At 52.1% G+C, this 20,053-nt stretch overlaps 1 protein-coding gene across 1 annotated transcript in view; it reads right to left on the bottom strand.

Annotated features, from left to right (window-relative positions):
• The window catches only part of LOC130373750 (R3H domain-containing protein 1-like), a gene marked incomplete at its 5' end in the record, with an annotated part of 29,826 nt that extends 12,781 nt beyond the window's left edge, over nt 1-17,045 (bottom strand). The window contains 15 exons of the mRNA XM_056580373.1: nt 1,152-1,272; nt 1,933-2,208; nt 4,807-4,973; nt 9,559-9,776; nt 10,113-10,166; nt 10,278-10,306; nt 10,436-10,531; nt 11,251-11,359; nt 12,012-12,152; nt 12,512-12,571; nt 12,871-12,949; nt 13,233-13,365; nt 14,830-14,922; nt 15,442-15,477; nt 16,854-17,045. Coding sequence (XP_056436348.1) covers nt 1,152-1,272; nt 1,933-2,208; nt 4,807-4,973; nt 9,559-9,776; nt 10,113-10,166; nt 10,278-10,306; nt 10,436-10,531; nt 11,251-11,359; nt 12,012-12,152; nt 12,512-12,571; nt 12,871-12,949; nt 13,233-13,365; nt 14,830-14,922; nt 15,442-15,477; nt 16,854-17,045 — 1,804 coding nt within the window. The remainder of the gene's footprint in view (nt 1-1,151; nt 1,273-1,932; nt 2,209-4,806; nt 4,974-9,558; nt 9,777-10,112; nt 10,167-10,277; nt 10,307-10,435; nt 10,532-11,250; nt 11,360-12,011; nt 12,153-12,511; nt 12,572-12,870; nt 12,950-13,232; nt 13,366-14,829; nt 14,923-15,441; nt 15,478-16,853) is intronic.
• Between the last annotated feature and the right edge of the window lie 3,008 nt (nt 17,046-20,053).

The raw sequence follows: 20,053 nt of genomic DNA, 5'->3' as shown, positions 1-20,053 counted from the left end.
GCAACACAACGTCCTGCTCAGTGAGAAGCCTAGCCCCCAAAAGACAGTGCAGCAAAACATGCTGTACTCAAACCCGTGAAGATCCATTAGTAAATCAGGATGTTTAGGCAAGGGTGAGCGACTCCTTTATTACAACCATGCATCATAACGCCAAGCGTTTGGAAATGAGAGCAAACGCGCGTGCACACAAACATCGTTTTTTTAACTGACGGGAGACGGAAAAAATTGGAAATTACGCAAAACAGTTTGGGTGCGAGACGGGAGAGCGCTTGGCGCCGGATCTTCTGCCGTCCAGGAGAAGAAGAGGAGGAGGAGCAGCAGGAGGAGGAGGAGGAGGAGGAGGAGGAAGGAGGGGCAGGAAAAGAGACCGGTTCACTGTGAGAATCATAGGGCCTCTCAGACAGCGCCCCGGCCCCGTCCCCAGACACTCAACGCCCCGACACCGGCAGAACCAGCACCCCGCGTGGACCTCCTGAAAACACTCACAGGGCAGCTTGGGAAAGACAAAAGACCCCACACCTCGCATCTCGTTTCTCCCAAATAAAAAGCACCGAAAACACTTTCGTCCCCGTACCCCCCCCCCCCCCCCCCCCGCACACGAACCGCATAACCATCCTCCCAGAGTAAAGAGCAGCGCTAGGGAGGAAACAATGACCCTCGTGTCAGACAAGGAGGCAAGATAATGGCACGGAAAGAAAAAGCCAGTGCGGCGCCGGTGTAATTAGCCCCGTGCACCACGTCTCCGCCCCCGCCAGAGGGGGGGGGGGGGGGGGGGGGGGGGAGGCTGGGGCCCCCGCCGCAGTGCCTGAGAGGGGTCCATTGTGGGGCTGCCACGGGGACACATAACCGGAGCAAACACGGGGCTGATGAGAGCCTCCCAAACAAACAAACAAAGAAGAACAGACAACACCACAAGGTAAACACCTCACAGGGAGAGGACGGCGGGGAGGGAGAACAACACAAACAATGAACAATAACCGGAGGAAAAATAAGGGCTACGGACGACGTTAACCCAGGAAAAAGCTAATGTGGCACACAAGGTCAGGGAAATAGACAAATGGCTCCCCGCCAAGGAAAGAAATTAAACACCCATTTAAAGACTCTGGGGGGGGAGTCTGGGTGTCTCAGATTACTTCCCCCGGGGTAATTACCTGTCTGCTGGGAGGGGTTGATGGTCTGGCTGTGGGGGCCGCTGTACTGGACCGTGCCCACCGGCCGGTACGGCTGGCTGGAAAGAGGGTACTGCCCAGGCGCACAGTAGCAGGCCGGCATCTGAGGAGACAAGGAGGGGGGTGTGAGCAGGGGCACCGGTCCAAGCCTACATGGGACGCTCCGATGTCAGCAGAGCCCCGCCAGACCCCCCCCCCCCGCCCCCCTACTCTGTGGTAAAGTGCGATAAGGCCTCCTCGCTTTTGCGTTTTGTTATTTCTCCAATTAGGGAGGGGAATACAATAAGTACTTTTTTAAGATCCGTGGGTCGCCAACTCGACGACAAGCGAAAAAGATGGTGCGTTACTTAATCTGGTCTATTATCCTAACGCAGGTACCCCCGCATTAAGTTTTCATAGGCAAGATTGGCAATTACTTATTTTATTGAACCAATGGCTCGTGAAATAGAGAGACCCGATTTAGCGTCGCAACAAGCATTTCAGATGCGCAGCAGATTAGGGCTTTTGTGTTAACTGCTCAAAACTCCCACAAAAATCCATTGGCGCGGATTAAAGGAAACAAAACAAGCATCAAGCACCCCTTAACCGCAGAACATTTCACGGATGCGTACGGAAATCGTGGTGTTCCGCTGAAGAGCAACGGCAGACAAACAGAACAAACAATAGAAAAAAGTAAAACATGACACGACGAGGACGGCTAATGGTTATGCTATTGTCAAGTCGTCATGGTTACGGGGGGGGTGGGGACAGACGACGTTCCTACCTGCTGCATGGGTTGTTGCATGTACGCTTGCTGCTGCTGCATGGAGGGCTGGTTGACGGCTTGGGGGGCGGCGTTGGAGTAGGCGGGGCCCGCCACAGACTGTCCTGGGGGCGGGGCCACCATGTAGCCTGCCGGCGGCTGCTGCTGCTGCTGCTGCTGCGGGGGGGCCTGGAGCACCACGGAGGTGGGGTACATGGCAGTGTGTGCCTCCCGGCTCTCACTCGACGGCTGGCGGCCCAGTCCCATGTGGCTGAACTGGGGCCCCAGGTTGTCTTGCTGCGGGGCCCCGGAGAGAGGGAGAGGGAGGGCAGAGGAACAACAAGCGCGTGCGTCAGAAAGGACCCAATGACATGCTGGCGTTGCTGCAACAGCTGAACGATTTGAATAAATGATTTCCCCTCTGAAGGGATAACGGGGGGGGGGGGGGGGGGGGGGGGTATTTTTACAACGTGGTTTACGTTCGTCACCGGGGAACGGCGATGGGCCGCTTTGGGAATATCAGCGATTCTATTCAGAGAAATATTCAATTTAACATCTGCCGCCGGATTAATTATTCATAAGTGCCTTCTACAAATTTAAAACCCTCATCAGCGGTTCAAGGGGATTTCACTGGGACGGCAGGTCGGCGGTGTGGCAGACTGTCATCAGGCGGGTAAAGGGCAGCCCAGCCCATTCATAATGACGCCATTACTCATGTATCGACAGCTCAGCTCGACCACGTCAACGTCGACGCTCAACTCTTCATCTGCTTTTAAAAAGCCTCATAAAATGCAAACTATGTAGATGAGACGTGGGTGAATTTAAAAACTCCATAAAAAAAAAGAAATCTAAATCAAATCTGTCTCAATCAAAATTTCATCACGTTTCCAAAATTTATACTGATATACATATAATGGATTTAATGATCCGCTGACAGACACCCAACACATCAATTTCTCGTGTTTGTTTTTGCCAGCGAGTACACCCTGCCTACCGCCCCTGGTTTTCCAGTTACGAGTCATCCATCATAATCCATGTCAAATTATACAGCCCGATCCCAGTTGGCGGGGAGCAGTGCCTGGGAAGCGAGCCCCCTCTTGGGCCCGGGCACCGCGGGATACACACTCGCTACAAACAAAGACAGCCTCTTGATACGTCTTCAGACACGATGAGAAAGCATTGATCACGCTTCATGAATGACAACCGACGCCGAGAGAGACGCGAAGCGCGCGCTTAATGGGACAGGGGGAATATGGTTAAAGAACTGGATATCTTCCTCCATTAGCGTCGTGTCGACTCACAGTGCATCACTAGGAGATGCCGTTATGCAGTCTGGCAGGACTAGATACTCAGCTACTGCTCTAATCTTTAGTCAAAAAAAATACCAAACACTAGAGAACCTAACTCCCACATTAGACTGAATGTCATCCATGAATGATATTATGGTGTATTTCACCATGATAATAAATATTCCAGCCTCCTTCTTTAGGCATCTCTTTGAATATTCCCCCTGCCCTCCCAAAAAAACAGTTCGGTTTTTCACGATGACTACCGAAGGACCCTGTGAAAACACCAAGTGAGGGACACTCGACCACAGGAAGATAAGAAGACAAAGACAAGGAGGGACCAGAAGTGTGTGTGTGTGTGGGAGGGGGGGGGGGGGGGCACCACAGTGGAATGAGGGGAGAGAAGAGAGAAGAAAGGCAGGTACCACAGTGTATGGTTGGTTAGGGGAGACGGAGAGGAGCTGCGGTGTGTAAGAGACCGTCGAGTACTGGACAGGCTGAGTGGAGGGCTGGAAGGACCGGACCGGCTGAGAGAACACACACACACACACACACACACACACACACACACACACACACACACACACACACACACACACACACACACACACACACACACACACACACACACACACACACACACACACACACACACACACACACACACGAAGAGAGAGAGGAGAAAAGATTTATTTTTAGACGAGGACAAGAGTGGAAGAAGGGGAGGGGGAGGAGGGGCTAGGCAACGGGTGGTTTAGTAATAGACGGGATATGGATCCTGTCTCAGTCAATTAAACATTTAAAGAAGAAGAGCTAAGTGTCCTCGTGGAGCAAGCAGAGGAAAGGGATATTGGTAGAGGCAAGAAGTAATAAAAGGCACGGGGAAAGAGCAAATATGTGAAATAGACAGTGGAAGTAGTCTGCGAGGAAATGTTAATGAAGAGGAAAAGTCCCCTCGTCAGTGGAAACATTTTTCAATCAGGAGTAATGAAAATCCTCGTTGGCTTGTGCAAAATCTCTCTAATCTGCATGAACCTCATCAGCCCGGGCCCCTCTGAACTCGATGGCGCACTTGTCTCCCAAGTAATCACAAGGGATTCGCTTCCCCCCTCCGAAACTGCCCTTCTGTTCTGCCCCCGTAGGTGGTGTGGCAAACAGAGGGGTCGACGCCATTCCCAGTCCTGCCATTAACTTTAATGAAGCCCAACCCTAACCCCCCCCCCCGGCTAAATGGAAAAATAAATACAACAACAGATAAAGTTAAGTTGACAAGGAGCAACACCGTGGCGGTGGTGAAAGGATGAACGTACGTGTGTGTGTGTGTGTGTGTGTGTGTGTGTGTGTGTGTGTGTGTGTGTGTGTGTGTGTGTGTGTGTGTGTGTGTGTGTGTGTGTGTGTGTGTGTGTGTGTGTGTGTGTGTGTGTGTGTGTGTGCTTGTGTGTGTGTGCTTGTACACGCAAGTAAGTGCAAGTGCGCACAGTAGTTTCTATTTCTGGTTATAATTTAATTATGTGCAGTGCTGTGCAACATGTTGCCAATCCAGGAAGTAATTGGGTGCGTGTGCGTGGCAGGGTCGGTGGAGAACGAGGACGGTGGATGTGGGGCGGACCTGGGAGAGGAGGTGGTTGGCCGACTGGTGCTGGTGGGGGCCGGGCTGGGCGGAGGGGGGTGGCGGCGCGGACAGAGGGGGGTGGGACTGCTGACTCCTTCCCTGCTGGGAGGCCAGGCCAGGGTTGTACACCACCGCCGTGCCGTCTGGGTTGACAAAGGGCTGGCCTGAAAAGAGGAGAGTGGGGGGGGGGAGAGAGGGGAGACAATGGATTAAAGTCAAAAAATTAATCTGCCTTTGGTTAAAGGCTGCATACATGAATAAATAGGGACCCGGGGCTGTCTCGATTGAACATCAAAATTCGGACTTGGCGTCCGTCCTGTGAGTGTGTTGGAATCTATCAACCGATGGGACTGGGCTTTCTCATGCATCCGTCTGCCTGAGTCTATGGGTAGATTTGACCAACTTCCAAAAATCAAATCATGGTTTTCTTTTCAAACTCTGATATATACACTCAACTTTGAGTTAGGTTTATCCTAGCGTGGTAATACTTGTAAATACCATCAGGATCTCAAAAACAAAAAGTGTATTGAACAGGAAAAACAAACGACGCATCATTGCCAATTATGTACCAAATCTAACGTAATCGTCATCCACTGTAACCAAATTAAGCCAGGGCCATCAAGGCATCAAATGTACTGCTTTACATCTGCCGAGACGTCTTTACTGTAATAGTTCAGCAATTGGGATTCCCATTAGCGATGCCCGCCTTCGCTAGTGTTTCCCTGAAGCAGTTCAGAGCCCAACGGTCCAGCACCGCACTTCTGCGGAAGCCTTCAAAGTTAATATTGACGTTTGCCTAAGCCTGGAATACGAGGGACAATACAGTCAAGGCACATTGGGTGCGAGAACCACAAAAGATCCAGCTTAAGACTTGTAAAAGTCATTTTGTGTCAACATTTATTATAATTCCTCCCTCCCTCCCCCGTCTTACTGGAGGTTTATTATCTGAATTGCTAATGAAAAATAATACGCCTAGTCCTCTTACGAATTTCCTGTGCTGATATTTCATGAATCCATTCATGCGTGAAATCCGCGAAAATGTTCACAAGGAGCTACAGGCGGATAGTGAGCACACGCTTTTGAAAAGATATCTTTCTGTCGCGGCGGCGGCGAAAGAATAGGAGTGTGCTTGACAGGAAGTAATTAACGCCCATTTATCCGTGCGCCGGTGTACCATTAGCATTCTGCCGGGCTCCTTCCCTTGTTCCCGTTAGCGGCGAGGCGAGGGATCAGCGGTAGACGCTGTCGAAAATCCACAAGAATGTGCTCCGCCAGCGCCATCAAACCTCCCCAGGCTCGGAGATGCTCTAATCTACGCCTCCCGCGCGCAAAAGGAGCGCGTCTGCAATCTCGGGGGGGGGGGGGTTTTGTTAAACTCCTCCGTAATAAAAACGTTACTTCCAGTCTGAGCCTCTGTTCCTCAAGACGACGTCACGCTGACCCAGAAAAAAAACCACCTTGTCGTTTCGGTTTGTGCGCCCGCAGGTAGTCAAATTAACTCTGGGGAGGGGGGGCGGGGGGTGGGATTTGTGGCACGCTATAAGGAGTTCCTATTTGCAGACTCCTTACGAAAGGTCAATAAGCACTTTCACACCCTGGTTGACTTCGAAAGGAAAAAAGGGAACGATAGAAAAACGCATTAGCGCCAACCCGTCCAGGCCGGCCTTATCAGGCCTGTGCATATTTAAAAAGGTGCACGCCGCTAAGGAGGAATACATTAGGCATGCGGAGGGCCACGCCGTCAATTCCTCCTCTATATTCAATTAGGTGTACAGTACCGCTTCATCATTTGTGTCCGAGCGAACCCCGGCGGGACGTGTTTGGGCCGTCGCCGGCTGTATTGATCTTGCTAGACGGCTATCATTTTTCAAAGTGCCGACGGAGGCGATCCGCAGCACGGGAGTGGGAGGGGGGGGAGAGCGAGCGGGGAGACGTGTGTGGGGGGGGGGGGGGGGGGGGGAGTGTGGGATCTCATTTGCATGTAAGGCTCATCATTAGATGTAGACCTCCGTGTGGATTTGGAAGGATTTGCCGAGCAGAGACGGCGCGTTGCTCTGGCTTTTTTTTCTGGAAAAAGGGCAATCAAAGCGGCACAACTACTTTTAATTATTTTACTCGGAGAGAAAAGACTCGTGACTTAATGGCTTAGAACTTGCGCATTAATAATGCATGATGCTCTCCTGAATGGACCCCGCAATCGAGTTGGCAGGGGGGGGGGAAACAAAGAAAACACACCCCTCAACCACGGCAACTCTCGTTCAGAGGATTTATTTCCTCCAGAGTCTATCAAGGAAGAAAAAACAGCAAGAGTTGGGCCCGAGGTGAGATTACCATAGCGATGTGAGTACGGTTAGTTTGAAGGTTAAAAGAAACAGGAAAACACACACTCCTACAAAACACACACACTACCGTGCAGGCAGTCAAAGCGAGAGACCGACCCCTCCGAAGGCAAAGCCAACAACAGGGGAGGGATTGGGGGGGGGGGCGGTGCGCTAGTCCCCCTGGGTTGGGGGGGGGGGGGGGGGGGGGAGTTGTCAGAGGTTACCAACCTGTGTGCGGGTTGACCAGGATGCTGCCTGGGGGTATTCCTGCGGCTTCCAGCGGAAGCAAATAGTAGCTAGTAGTGTTAGTCGTGGAGGTCGGTAGCGACGGTGGCTGCGTCGGTTGAGGAAGAGGAGGAAGAGAAGGAAGAGGAAGAGGCAGAGGAAGAGGCAGAGGAGGCAGAGGAGGCGGCAGGGCCGGGGCCGGGGCAGTCACGACGGCCGCCGCCGCCGCCGCCGCTGCTGCTCCGCTCCGGCCCACCTCGTACGACATGGAGCTACTAGTGCAGAGGAGCGGGTAGGCCACCGGCCCCGCCCCCCCGTGGCCCGCCGGCTGGCTGGGCGGCGGCGGCGGCGGCGGGGCGGGGAAGGGCGGCTGGGAGCGGGAGAGCGATCCCGTAGAGGAGCCTATGCTACTAGACGACTCGGAACCTGGGGGAGAAGGAGGAGGGGAGGAGGAGAAGGAAGGCCTTAAACCTCCGGTGCAGAGCAAAGACCTCATGCATTAAGAGGGATGGGGGGAGTGGGGGGGGGGGGGGGGGGGGGGGGGGGCGAACATGCAAGGGCGTTGGTAGGGATGGATGGAAATGGCATGAAGGGCGATGAAAGCGATGGCTGCCGACACGGTGAGAAGGACAAGAGGCTGGTGGGAGCGGTAAAGCGACTGCGGTCGGGAGCCATGTGCGCCACATTGAGGTCAAATACCGCCGCGGAATTTATAAATCTAATTATAATGAATTATATCTAATTATCTATGGTAATTACCCATGGGAGAGCTACTGCCATAAAGCGGGTCTGGGAGCATAATGATGTCACTAGCTTGACATGAGATGTCATCTTTTCCATTAACGTCTAGGAGCCGTGTCCCTGCGTCTCTCCCGATACACGCCGTGGCTAGGGCACGTGCTCAAGCTCGTTTACCGATGGGACAATAAAAGGTAATGTGATAGAATGGGGCGAACGTAACTCTTTTGATGGGTCAATAAAAATCCATTGTTTGCATTGGCAAAACAATGTTTTTACTTGGGGGGGACGGACGGACGGACGGACTCTGCAGCCGTGTCAAGTCACCCATGGATCTCAACAGACTCCTACGTTATATCGGTCAAGGTGGCTTCTTGTTCATTCGTTAACATACAAGTCAACTTGGAGCCGAGCAGCTTTCGGAGAGGGAGCCCACAGCGATGAAATTAAACAATTTGCAACGCAAAAACATGAAAAGCGAAAGGAGTTCTTTGTAACAGCAGGAACGGTGAAAAAATGCTAGGGTGAGCGAGTGCACCAAAAGCAGAGGCGGGAGAGGTTGGGTGGGCCGCAGTGTTCGGCGCGCCCTGCTACGGAGACCTCAGCAGGTGCCCGGGAGCAAGAGAAGCGCTCCATCAATGTCCTGGTCCTCAGCCCCGGACAAGCAAACCAAAAAAATTAATAATCGGATTGATGCGATGCAGGCCGGGCAGATTAAAAATGCATGGATTTCATTTTATTCTCGCCCCTGCCTGCAACCCCTGCTTGTACTCGTACAGAGTAAAGCAGATTCCAACAACTCAAATGAATGTAATAAATAAATGTAAAACTCAAACAATATGGTGCAGCGACAACAAAGAGCCAGGACCACGGGCTTCGCCTTTGGCAGATGCAGTTGACTCTGGACTGGCACTCTCTGGCCAGTCCCGGGCTGTGGTGAGCGAAGCGCCAGCAGCCAAAGCCATTGGATGAATGTGTGGTTGTCTGTGGCAGGCAGTGAAACGTCACCGGCCAGGATTGGTTGGTGACAAATGTTTTTCTCTGCATGCCCGGTAGCAAACGTTTACATCAAGCCGCTCAAGTCAGCCCTTGCATCTTTAATCTTTCTGAAGGGAGATGTTCAATGGAATAAGTTTCAGTCTCAGCAACAACAGCCCGAGTGAAACCATGGCTTGTACAATTAATAGCCATGTACTCAAGGCAATTTTCTGCATCGAATTATCTATATTTCTTAAAGCTTATTTTTTATTACTAGGGTTAAAAACGCAGGGAAAAACACCCACCGTGTTGTAACCTTGAACAAAGCCATTTCTCTCTTTCTGATTGGCCACGAGACTTCACATGGTCGTGTTTGGATGCAAACATGGTTGCGCGCGTGCGTGCGTGTGTGCGTGGGACCCTTTAGGTTCTGAGAGCCGGGCGGTGTGTGTGGTGCGGGCCGTGGCCGCGCGGCGGCCGTGCTCACCGGTCTTGGAGAGGCGGCCCATGCTCTTGCTGCTGGCGGAGCTGTCCCCGCGCATGAGCACCGAGATGCCGCTGAAGCTGCTGGCCTTGGTCATGGCCGGCCTGAGGTTGCGGTTGGAGCTGTCCGAGTCCGTGCTGCTCCACGGCCGCGGGTCGCCGTACTTTGGCTCGTTCTCCGAGCTGCTCTGGCGGCTGTTGGCCGAGCGCCCGTCCTTTAACCTGGAAGAACACCGCTTACCGGTTAATCACGGGCTGGTGGACCAGATTGAAATGATCCGAGACATGTGTTGAACTACAGCGGACATGTGCTCCTGCAGAAGGTTTACTTGTGGTTTACTTGTGGTTCAGTCAACTTAAAATGAAAATGAATAAATTAATCCACTGTTTGTTGCTACCAAATATGTGAAAATCAAACATGTGTTGACACATTTGGTATCTATTTGTGTGTGGCTCTAAAAACACTGGTTCCACTGTACGGTTGACTCAATAGCTATATTATACATCTATCTTTGCTCCGTGCATTCATTTTCTGTTTTGGGGAGGAAGAAAGCTCACCTAAATACTTGGCGTCTCTGCTGGGTGCTGTTGCAGACGTCATCTTCTTGTATCCTGGGGGCATACAATATTTTCCTTAAACCGGAGCCAAGCTGTTAGAAAACGTGCGTGTTTTACTCAAATAGACCTCATCAGATCATCAACACCCTTGAGGGTGGGACGTACCTTTTATCGAGTGCAAAGCCGTCATGACCCTAAAACACAGAAACACCCCAAAAAGTTAAGAGGGCCGAGTGCATTTGACAAAAAAGCAAAAACACGTGTTCATGGACAGATGGGACGGCCGCGGTCCATTTGCTGAAGGGGAAAAGGGGGGCACTTGCATCTTGAGCGAATATCCTGTCTCTTGCCCGCTGGTACTCCTCCTCACGCTCCTCGATGGACTTGCTCCTTCGGTCGTCTTTCAGCCGCATGCGCATCTGCAACAAAAACACACGACGCCATGTTGGAGAACGGGCTCTGGTGGGGCACCTCCCCATTATCACACTGCAGGGCTTGTTTGAGTTCCAGAATATTCATTAAAAAAACGACGCGTGGATCGGTCCACATCAGTGTTTTGTCTGAGTAGAATATTATTATAGCGTTGTAATAAAATTTAATTTGGCTTATCATAAGGGGTATGGTTCAAATGGATTGCTTGTAGGAGTAATATCCTTTCATTTTTCCATGTATCTGATGGACAAAGTAGTAAAAAAAAAAAATTCTCCTAAATAAAGTCTCAAAACGCCTGTTAGATTCATCCCTGAGGCAGTGTGAATATGAATTGGGTATTGTGATACAATAGTTTTTCATCAATGATTAATTCTGCTCCCTGCTCAGAGCTTGTTTTAATTAATGGCGAGAATGATAATAATTCGAGAGCAAATGGGACGATTTCTCTCCTTATCTCCATGCACACACACAGACACACACGCACGTGCACGCAGACGCACACAAACACACACACACATTAAATCACACACATCCCAGGGCCTGGGGAGTGAAGATAGCAACTATAACGTCAGCGTTTCAACAGCTAACAGACCAGACAAACACTGAAAGGAAGGTTTTTTTTCCCTTCACGTCTGGTACGAGGCAGATTGCCTGTCTGCAGTGGTGTTGAGCAGGTGTGCAGGTGTGTGTGCGTGTGTACACCCACCATGTTTTCATCCCTGTCTGAGCTGGAGTTGTCCCTTTTGAGAATGTAGCGTTTCTGGAAGTCATCCGTCTTGTCATCTTTAATGTGTTCCGAGAACTTCTGATCAGGTCTGCGGGGCGGAGGGGGGGGGGGGGGGGGGGGGAGTCAACATTTAAAGTAGTCACAGGGGTGTGCAGGAATAAAACCTAAGATGTGCACGTCTCATAAAACCCAGCTTCCCCTTGCAACACCCCCACACCCACCCCATAGCAATATTGAAAATCGCAGATAATTAAGTTTCCACCCAGCCCCCGACCCCCACCCCATAAAAAAAATCATTTTGCCAGGGTTGCACGGCGAAAAATCTGTTTTGCCGGCACGGAAGATATGGGCGTCTGTAATTTCTGCAAGTCTAAGCCGTTTGAATTAAAGCAGGTTGAGAAATTCAATTCCTCGAGCAGAGGCGAGAGAATGATTGTGTGTGAAGAGGTGTGTGAAGAGGTGTGTGTGTGTGTTCAGAGATGTGTGTGAGTTCAGAGGTGTGTGTGAGTGTTCAGAGATGTGTGTGAGTTCAGAGGTGTGTGTGAGTGTTCAGAGGTGTGTGTGTTCAGAGGTGTGTGTGTGTGTGTGTGTGTGTGTGTGTGTGTGTGTGTGTGTGTGTGTGTGTGTGTGTGTGTGTGTGTGTGTGTGTGTGTGTGTGTGTGTGTGTGTGTGTGTGTGTGTGTGTGTGTGTGCAGAGGTATGTTTAGAGGTGTGTGTGCGTCTCTGTACACATTACTCACATTCTGGTATTGCTAGTTTTGTTGATGATGACAGATTTGCCGGTCTGATCGACATTGTGATCCAGGCCGAAGTACGCAGCGACTCTGTGCAGCAGCATTCTATGGTAGGAGGTCATCGGAGGAAACTTCCTCTTCTGGCTTCTGAGGGAGAAGGAAAACACAGTAAATGGATGGTGGGGGGGGGGGGGGGGGGGCTAAGGACCATAGAGAGAGATAGAGAGCGCGGGAAGGGAAGAGAAGCGAGCGAGAGGAAAAGCGCAAGAGAGCGCGAGAGAGGGAAGGAGAGAACTAAATCAATAATTCAGCGCGGACTAAAAGAAGACGATTAGAAAAGGGTTTCTTAAGCGGCGGTGGCGTGGCGGCCCGCCCGCGGTCAGATCTCATTAGCGCCCGCCGGCAGCGGCACGCAGACCCGTCTCTGGGAAATTATGCACGGTTTAATAGAGCCGACAGGGGCGCAAGCTTATTCCGTGGAAATGTGACCCAAAAATACAACTTACTCGTTATTACTGATGAAGTCGAGGATGTCCTGTTCCAGCTTCAGCAGCATCATTCTGTCCCTGGGTGGGATTTACAGAACAAAGAATTATTCACAGACTCTTTCAAAGACATTAAGACAGTTTTTGTAAGCGCTAGGGTTAGAAACAGGGGAAATAACGACCATATGGCTCTTTAAGCGGAACTTAAACACCCCGTTAGATGACGAGGCCCCTTACGCAGGGCACGGTATAACAGGTACAACCAGTACCGCTCCAGAAAGGCAGATAATTTGTCTTATAAGCGTGGTCCTCATCCCAGCAAACACAGTGGACTGGCCCCAGCCATCAAAGACTCTTTCAGCGGGTTTGTGTGTACACACCTGGGGTTGTTTTTTAGCGTGTTCACCAAGAACTCGTGGAGATCAATCCCTGTGGAGTCCGTGTATTCCTGACTCGAGTCTGGAGGAAAAAGGAGGGAGGGGAAAGGGGGAGGGAATAGCAGGCTTGGTTAGAGATGGTCATTGGTAGATATTTTTTGTTCTAGTCTTAAAGGAATAGCGTACCGAAAGTACATGCAATGCGAGTTGCCAACGAACAAAACACAAATGAGTCTTTATGTTTGGGATGCCTTAACCACCGGTGTTCATGGTTACGAGCCCACCTGCTGGACCTCATTAACACCAACCCTTAAATGGATGGCGATAACGAGCCCCAACAGGCGGCAGTGTGGGGAGCCCCCCACCTCGAGACAACAGCTTCCTGGTCAGCTTCTCGGGCCGCTCCTGCTTGTCTCCGGCCTTCTCCTGCTCATTCTTGGTTGGGGTCGGAGGTTCCTCTTTGTCTAACGATTGGCTCAGCTTGATGGAAATTTCAGCCTACAAGATAATGCAAAAATATAAATGACGAAATGTGACACGGCCAATGTTTAAGACCCCAAGTTCGATGGTTAATTTTCTTACCAACAAAAATTGGTAAACAATGAATAAACATTCAGCTGAAATACAAATGAATAGTGTTTGCCGGGATCTGCATTGGGTACGGCCAAACCCAAGCAGTCCAGATCCTAATACAAGGACCATTGGAAGCCAACGTGGCCCAGAGTGTGCAACCCTTGCGGTTTGAATTTGAGGGTGTCAGCAGCAACCATTCATCAGTAGTCGCCTAAAGGCTGTTCTGGCGGAACAAAGACAGAGGGGTGGGAGAATACAAACTCAAAACACGTAGGATAAAACTAAAACTATACCCAAGTACTAACAGCCTGCGGGGAGTATGCTCAGTTTTACAATTTATTCATTTCCCTTTCTTTTACTACTGGGTCCAACACAAACAGTGCTGAAGGGTTAGTTTCCAAAGTTCCTCGCTAGTACTCCGTTAACCAGGCGAGCGGTGTGGTAGCCAGGCGGGGGCATCCTGAGAAAGCCCCCATCTGTATCAGTGAAGTGGCAGATTGTGCCACTCTCAATCCCCAACGCTCCAGACAATACGTGACCCTACGGCGCGCGGGCCCCGGCAGATTTTCCCTCCGTACCCCCATTCACTCCTTATTAAAGAGAATCTGCAGGCTCTAAAAGGCCTTCCATTTCACCATTCAGCGCGGATACAAAAGCAGTGCCGAGCGGAACAAGCCGGCAACAGGCTGTTGTTTTTGGTTCTCTTTTTCGTGATAAGTGGGGGCCAAAGCTGTGGTGTTTACACAGTGGACAATGGCGGCCTGGAGTAAATAGCATCTAGTTAGAGACCGGCTCAACGTGCAGGAGGTGAGGAAAGAGGGTCTTAAAAGAAACCCTATTCAAGCCCCGTTGTCAATCATAATACGATACAGGGGAATATGTTATGACATTTTTAAAAAGGCAAAAAGAACTGAAAGCACTCGTGTAAAGTGCATTTTTTCTTCAGTAGACGGTGTAATAGAGATGATCTTTCCTTTACGGTAATAGAGCCACACTACCCAACATCCAAAATGTTGTCCCAAGCCTGTTCCAGGTTTCAAACCTTACTTTTACACTGGGCAAAATGAGTCTGACATCAGCAAAGGAGCAGATCTGTGACACTTTACAACCGACTCACTTTAGGGTTTAAGTGCAGCTGCTCTGTACTACCCCTTTCTGCACCATGTGTTTGAACGTTATGGGGCGATAAAAACATTTCAGAAGCACTCATGGGCAGTGAAATGTCGTTGGGCCCCAAACTCCAGCTGTTTGGGGGAAGAAGTTGTGGGTTGGCTGGGGTAGGGTGGGGGGGTTATGGGTGAGGGACCAACAGGAGATGGGTGGTAGGAGGGGATAGGAAGAGGAGGGAGAGAGAATAGAGAGGGAGAGGAGGAGGGGGGAGAGTTTTACCTGGTGTTCTCCAGGCAGATCAGTGGTAAAAGGGGGAGAGGAGGACTCTTCGCAAACAGCCAGGCTCCGAACTAACTTTAACTTTGAGTTAGACTGGGGGAGAGTGGTGAGGGTTAAGAAGAGTCAGGATGGGACAAGAGAGATGACACCACCACACCAAGCACAGCCGAGGAATAGGGGGTTCGTTTTCAAAGAAAATAAAAAGGGTTGGAAATTAAAAGTCAAGCTCAGTTAGAAAGGAAACCATTTCCCCGTGCGATGCAAGCACAAAACCAAATTACGGATGAATTATCGATTGTTGATTTTTAAATACAATAAAAAAATGACACACTTGGTCAAAGATGCAGCATTGTTAAGTGAGTCATGAGTCCAAGTAGGTGCATGAAATGTAGAAGACAAGAAAATAACAAAAACGCATCCACAGATACTCTGAATACCCGATACTCCTGAATATGACATGTCATTATCCATTACAAGATACATTTCCAAAAGCCAAACTCACAAATGCAAGTCACACAAACAAAACACAAAAATCCATCTACATGGAACGAGATGGGAGCGGGTTGGATGACAAGCAAACACCGGTTACAGACATGCCTCTTGCAACTGTACCTTGGCCCGTTTTCCTGACTGTCCAGGTGTTTGCCGCTGTACGGTGGTAGGCAATGAGACAAAATGGATCAGATGAGACGATGAGCGGCGCACAGCACCGACGTCCTCAACGGCCTTCAACAGCGACTGTCAAATCCATTTCAAATCTACAGCGTACGACCGCGATGCGCCCTCTCGGTGTGCGTGTGTTCGTGTGTCTGTGTGTTGTTTTTAAATCTTTTTGTACAGACAGAATGGCTCGATCGTTCAAGGTCACAAGTCTGTTCCAAGTCATCTAAAAGGCGGTCACACTATGCAAGCATCAAAGTGGCGCTCCTTGTCCAGCTGCGAACAACAGGATTAGAGGTTCTGCAGGGAGATGGTGCAGAGGATAAAACCCTGAGGGCTGATTGGTCGCGAAGGTGTGGCGCCACAAAAGTTTGCCTTTTTTTTTTAGAGCGAGAATCTCGGCCATCTATGGGGAGCCGGTCACAAACGGCTATTCTCAGCATCCCGTGTGCAGCGAGCCAAGGCACGCAGCGAAAGTGGCGGCAGCAGATGGCGGCGATGACATCCGTTGTGCCGCCCCAAAGAGGTGGCGGTATGGGAGGCATTGGTTGGATGCGCAGGGAATCTTATTTGATGTGAGCTCATGGCACATGAAAACACCGGAGCCGGGGGGGGGGGGGGGGGGGGGGGGAGAGAGGCAGGGGGGGCTTTCGCAGCGGGTGGAACTGGTGCACAAAAGTACTAAAGGGGAAAAAGCATGCAGAGATCAGAATGCTTTGAGGGCTATTTAAGAAGAGGTGCATGCTGGGAAATGTCCCCGCATCGACGCGGTTGTGTGCCGGTAGAAATGTTTTTTTAAATAAAAAAGGCCGGCCGTCACACGTCGCCCTCCCTCACGGCAGCGCTGCGGCCACCATTTTAACCTTCAAGTGTACAATAATAACGGGGCCGTGGTTTCTGTGGTACGGCCTCTGCAGGTTCTCATAACTCAATTATCTGACAATTGATTGGTTGTGCTTCGCTAGGAGACTCCCAAGGGCCCCTGAGCCCCGTGTTGTATCGGAAAGCAATTATTTCTCCTCTGCTGCTCCGCTCGCCATTACTAAGCCCAATAATGGAGCCAACACCCCCCCCCCCCCCCCGACGTCCCCTGTTCTGCCCCCCACACATCCCCTGAATGTCCCTTACCACATATACCTTTAGTTCACTCCCATGGCACACAACAGGGGCCCCTTCAAGCTGAAACGCCAGACCTACTATGAACAAATTGGAGTGGCTCAAGGTTGATTGGAGTCCTTGATGGGGACGCTGGGTGCACGGAGAAAAAAGAACAGGCAAGGGCCTATGGGGAAGAGCGGGGGGGCCTCAGCACTAGACTAGAGGGCCTTGAGAGAGGGGGACCTGAAGACCCCGGTGCTCCTTACCTGAGTGTCGTTCCTGTCGGGGATGCAGCTGGCGTCCCTGCCGGGCTGGGGGGAAGGCGGGAGCAGGGGGGGCGTCGGCTGGGACAAGGGCGGAGGCGGAGCCTGGGCTTGGGGCGGAGCCTCCGAGGTGGGCGCGGGCTCGTCGGCCGGCGGCTGGGGCGGGGGCTCCCTGCCGTCGCTCTTGGTGGGGCTGACGTTGGCGCCGTCGGAGATGTTCTCGTCGCTGGCGGAGGCGGCGGCGGCGGCGGTGGTGGGGGTGGCGGCGGCGGCGGTGATGACGACAGCCACGGCCGGCGCGGCGCGGTTCTCCTCCGTCTCCAGGCCTCTCATAGTGTTGCGAGTCTCTTTTACAGTGACAGTTTCAGACATCCTCATGAGAGAAGGCTACTTGGAGCGTCTACCAAGAGCTGGAGACCTGAGGGGGGAGGGGGGTGAGAGAGGATGACATATGAATGATACCGCTTTGGAGGACATTTTGGCATTCAAGCACCGTCGTTCTTAACCTAAACACTTTCTTTTAAAAAGGGGGACTTTTGAACGTGTCATTCCAGACTTCACTTCAAGGCCCCCCCGCCCCCTTTAAACTGAAGGGCGGCCCCAGCCGCGTCTGAAGACACGCGGTGCGTAGCCAAACCCCCCCCCCTGCACCCAGGGGAACGTGACTGCGCTCCCGTTCCCCGGGCGCTAATGAGTTGCAGCTCTGAAACTAGCCTCTGTGAAGGCGTTACGGGGCCTGGAGTTATGCACGCGTGGCACTGTGCTGAGGACATGTCACAACTCTTGACAGTTTTCGGTGATTGGGGGGGGCACGGGTGGGTGGGGGTGTGTTGGCCCCAGATGGCGCATCGATCCCTGACACGCCACAGCAGGCTGCGCTCGGATACAATGTCGACACTCCCGCATGCACCCTGGGCCCCCCTGCACCACTCCGCGGGGGGTCTCTGGTGGCCCCCGGGGAGCCTTCCTTCTTAACACTTGGGAACGGAGGGAAGTAATAAAGCCATCCCCCCCCCCCCCCTCCCCATCAGTCATCTCCCCTGGCAACCTGCCACCACACTGGGATCCTTGACATCACCTCCAAACCCTTCTCGTCAGAAATGCGGTCCGGCCTGTCTACGTGTGTGCGCCTTCAGCCTCCGCCGCATGGCTAACGGTGGAGAAACCGACACCCATAATGCGTGTGTGCGAGTGTGGACACCCAGCGCTCACCGGCTGTGCTGCTGCGGCTGGGGCTGGGTGCGGGCCGTGCGGTGACGTGGCGCCAGAGAGGAGGCTGAAGCCCGCAGGGTCCCTGTGAGCGCTGCTGCTGCTGCTGCTTCGGCTGCTGCCGTGGTGGTCGTCGTGGTGGTGCTGGTGGCGTGTGCGTTGGTCACCCAGGTGGCGGCTTGTCGTGTTGCGCGTGCTGGAAGCCCTGAGGAGGAGGCCCATGTCCCCATCAACAGCGCTGGGTCCAGCTCACAACGGCGTCGGCCTCTGGCAAGCCTCTCATGCCCCTTAGTGACCTTGGAGAGGAACAACGACAGAATAAGACCGGAGGCACATTTTTTTGTTTGGATGAAAACCTCCACGATCGCCACATTTGCATTATGCGTCTACCTTGATATCCGTCTGCATTAATGTCTGATCTTCCAGCTGCTTGAGAGATTTAAAAAAAATCACAGGTCATTTCTACTGTTTGCGCAGCGCACTGAGTCCCGGTAAGCTACGTGTGAGCTACGTGCTCCCAGGCCAAGCCAGAGAGGTGCGGCGGCCAGCGAGCCCCATCTCGTATTCAGGCAGGAGGACCGCTCATCTCAGGGGTCAGTCAGAAGGTCAGGCTGAGTTTAGGTGAGCACCTGTGAAAATATGTTTCCTAGGGAACCAGGTGTCGAGGTAGATTGAGAGTTCTAACTTTCTGCACGCCTGAAGGCTGCCTAACCCCTCCCGTCTGCACAAAACTTTATGTTACGATGAATCGTGATTCTATTTTATCGCCCCCCGAGCACAAAACCATGTCCGACCGACATATGACGAGCACATCCCGATGAAACATAAAGAGACCGCCTGCTCGTCAGCCATTTTAGAAAGGCATTTTGGATGGCGGGGAACAGTTAGGTAAACACTCGCTGGCTTCTAACTCGGGCGAAAGTAGCGCATTTATCACGTTAATGGAGCCGACACAGGGGCTGCTGCATTATTTAAAGTGCTGATGGCCTCGGCCGATTGGAATTCATGAGGCAAGGCAGACTGGAGCTGGTAGTACACCGTCAATAGAGTGGACAGGTGTGAGCGAGCAGAAATACACACACACACACACACACACACACACACACACACACACACACACACACACACACACACACACACACACACACACACACACACACACACACACACACACACACACACACACACACACACACACACACACACACAACACCATTATTTTGCTGTTAAAAACGGCTGGGAACCCATCCGATTTGTTCGCGTACCAATTACATGTACACACGCCGGTCTTGTACTTGTGTTGCACACACGAGCGCGTACGAACTGCGGTGTGGCATCAATCCTGTCCATCAGGGGCGTGTGGAACATGTTAGTCCTTTTCCTCCCTCCGTTGTGCCACCCCCCCCCCCCCCCCGCTCGCCGCCCGAGTGACAGGCCTTCCTACCCCCGTCCTCCCAAACACTCGCGTCCCGACTCTCACCTGGCCGCCAAACAACGCAGACCCACCGGTCAAGGGCACCCGGTCCTTCTGAGGCAGCGATTTGCCTCCTCGCTGCACAGGGTGCTCTCGATATCATAGCGTTTAGACTTGAAATCGGTTGCCTCAGGGAATCGTAGGATCGCCGTGAATGTATGCCAGAGGATACACATCGATAGTAGACACTGCTGGCGCTCAGAGAACCTCGCAGTGATAAACTCCTTCCGTATCGCGCGGGCCCCCCATCCTTCCCTCTCATCCCTCTCCAACCTCACCACCAACAGCACAGAGGCTCGGAGAGAGAGAAAAAGAGAGAGAGAGGGGGAGCGAGAGGTGCTGAGAGCGTGAGGGAGAGAGAGAGCGAGCTGCTGAGAGCGCGAGCTGCTGAGAGCGCGAGGGAGCTAGAGAGAGAGAGAGATTGAGATTTGAGGCAGAATAAACACGCCTACGCCTGGTCGACCTTTTCTCTCCAACGCCCCCGCAGTGAGGTCTCCACAGATGGAGCCTCTCTGGGACG

The sequence above is a fragment of the Gadus chalcogrammus genome, chromosome 20, assembly GCF_026213295.1.
Source record: "Gadus chalcogrammus isolate NIFS_2021 chromosome 20, NIFS_Gcha_1.0, whole genome shotgun sequence".
Classification (NCBI taxonomy): Eukaryota; Metazoa; Chordata; class Actinopteri; order Gadiformes; family Gadidae; genus Gadus; species Gadus chalcogrammus.
The sequence above is the reverse complement of the archived record's forward strand: the minus strand, read 5'-3'. Positions and strand labels throughout refer to the sequence as shown.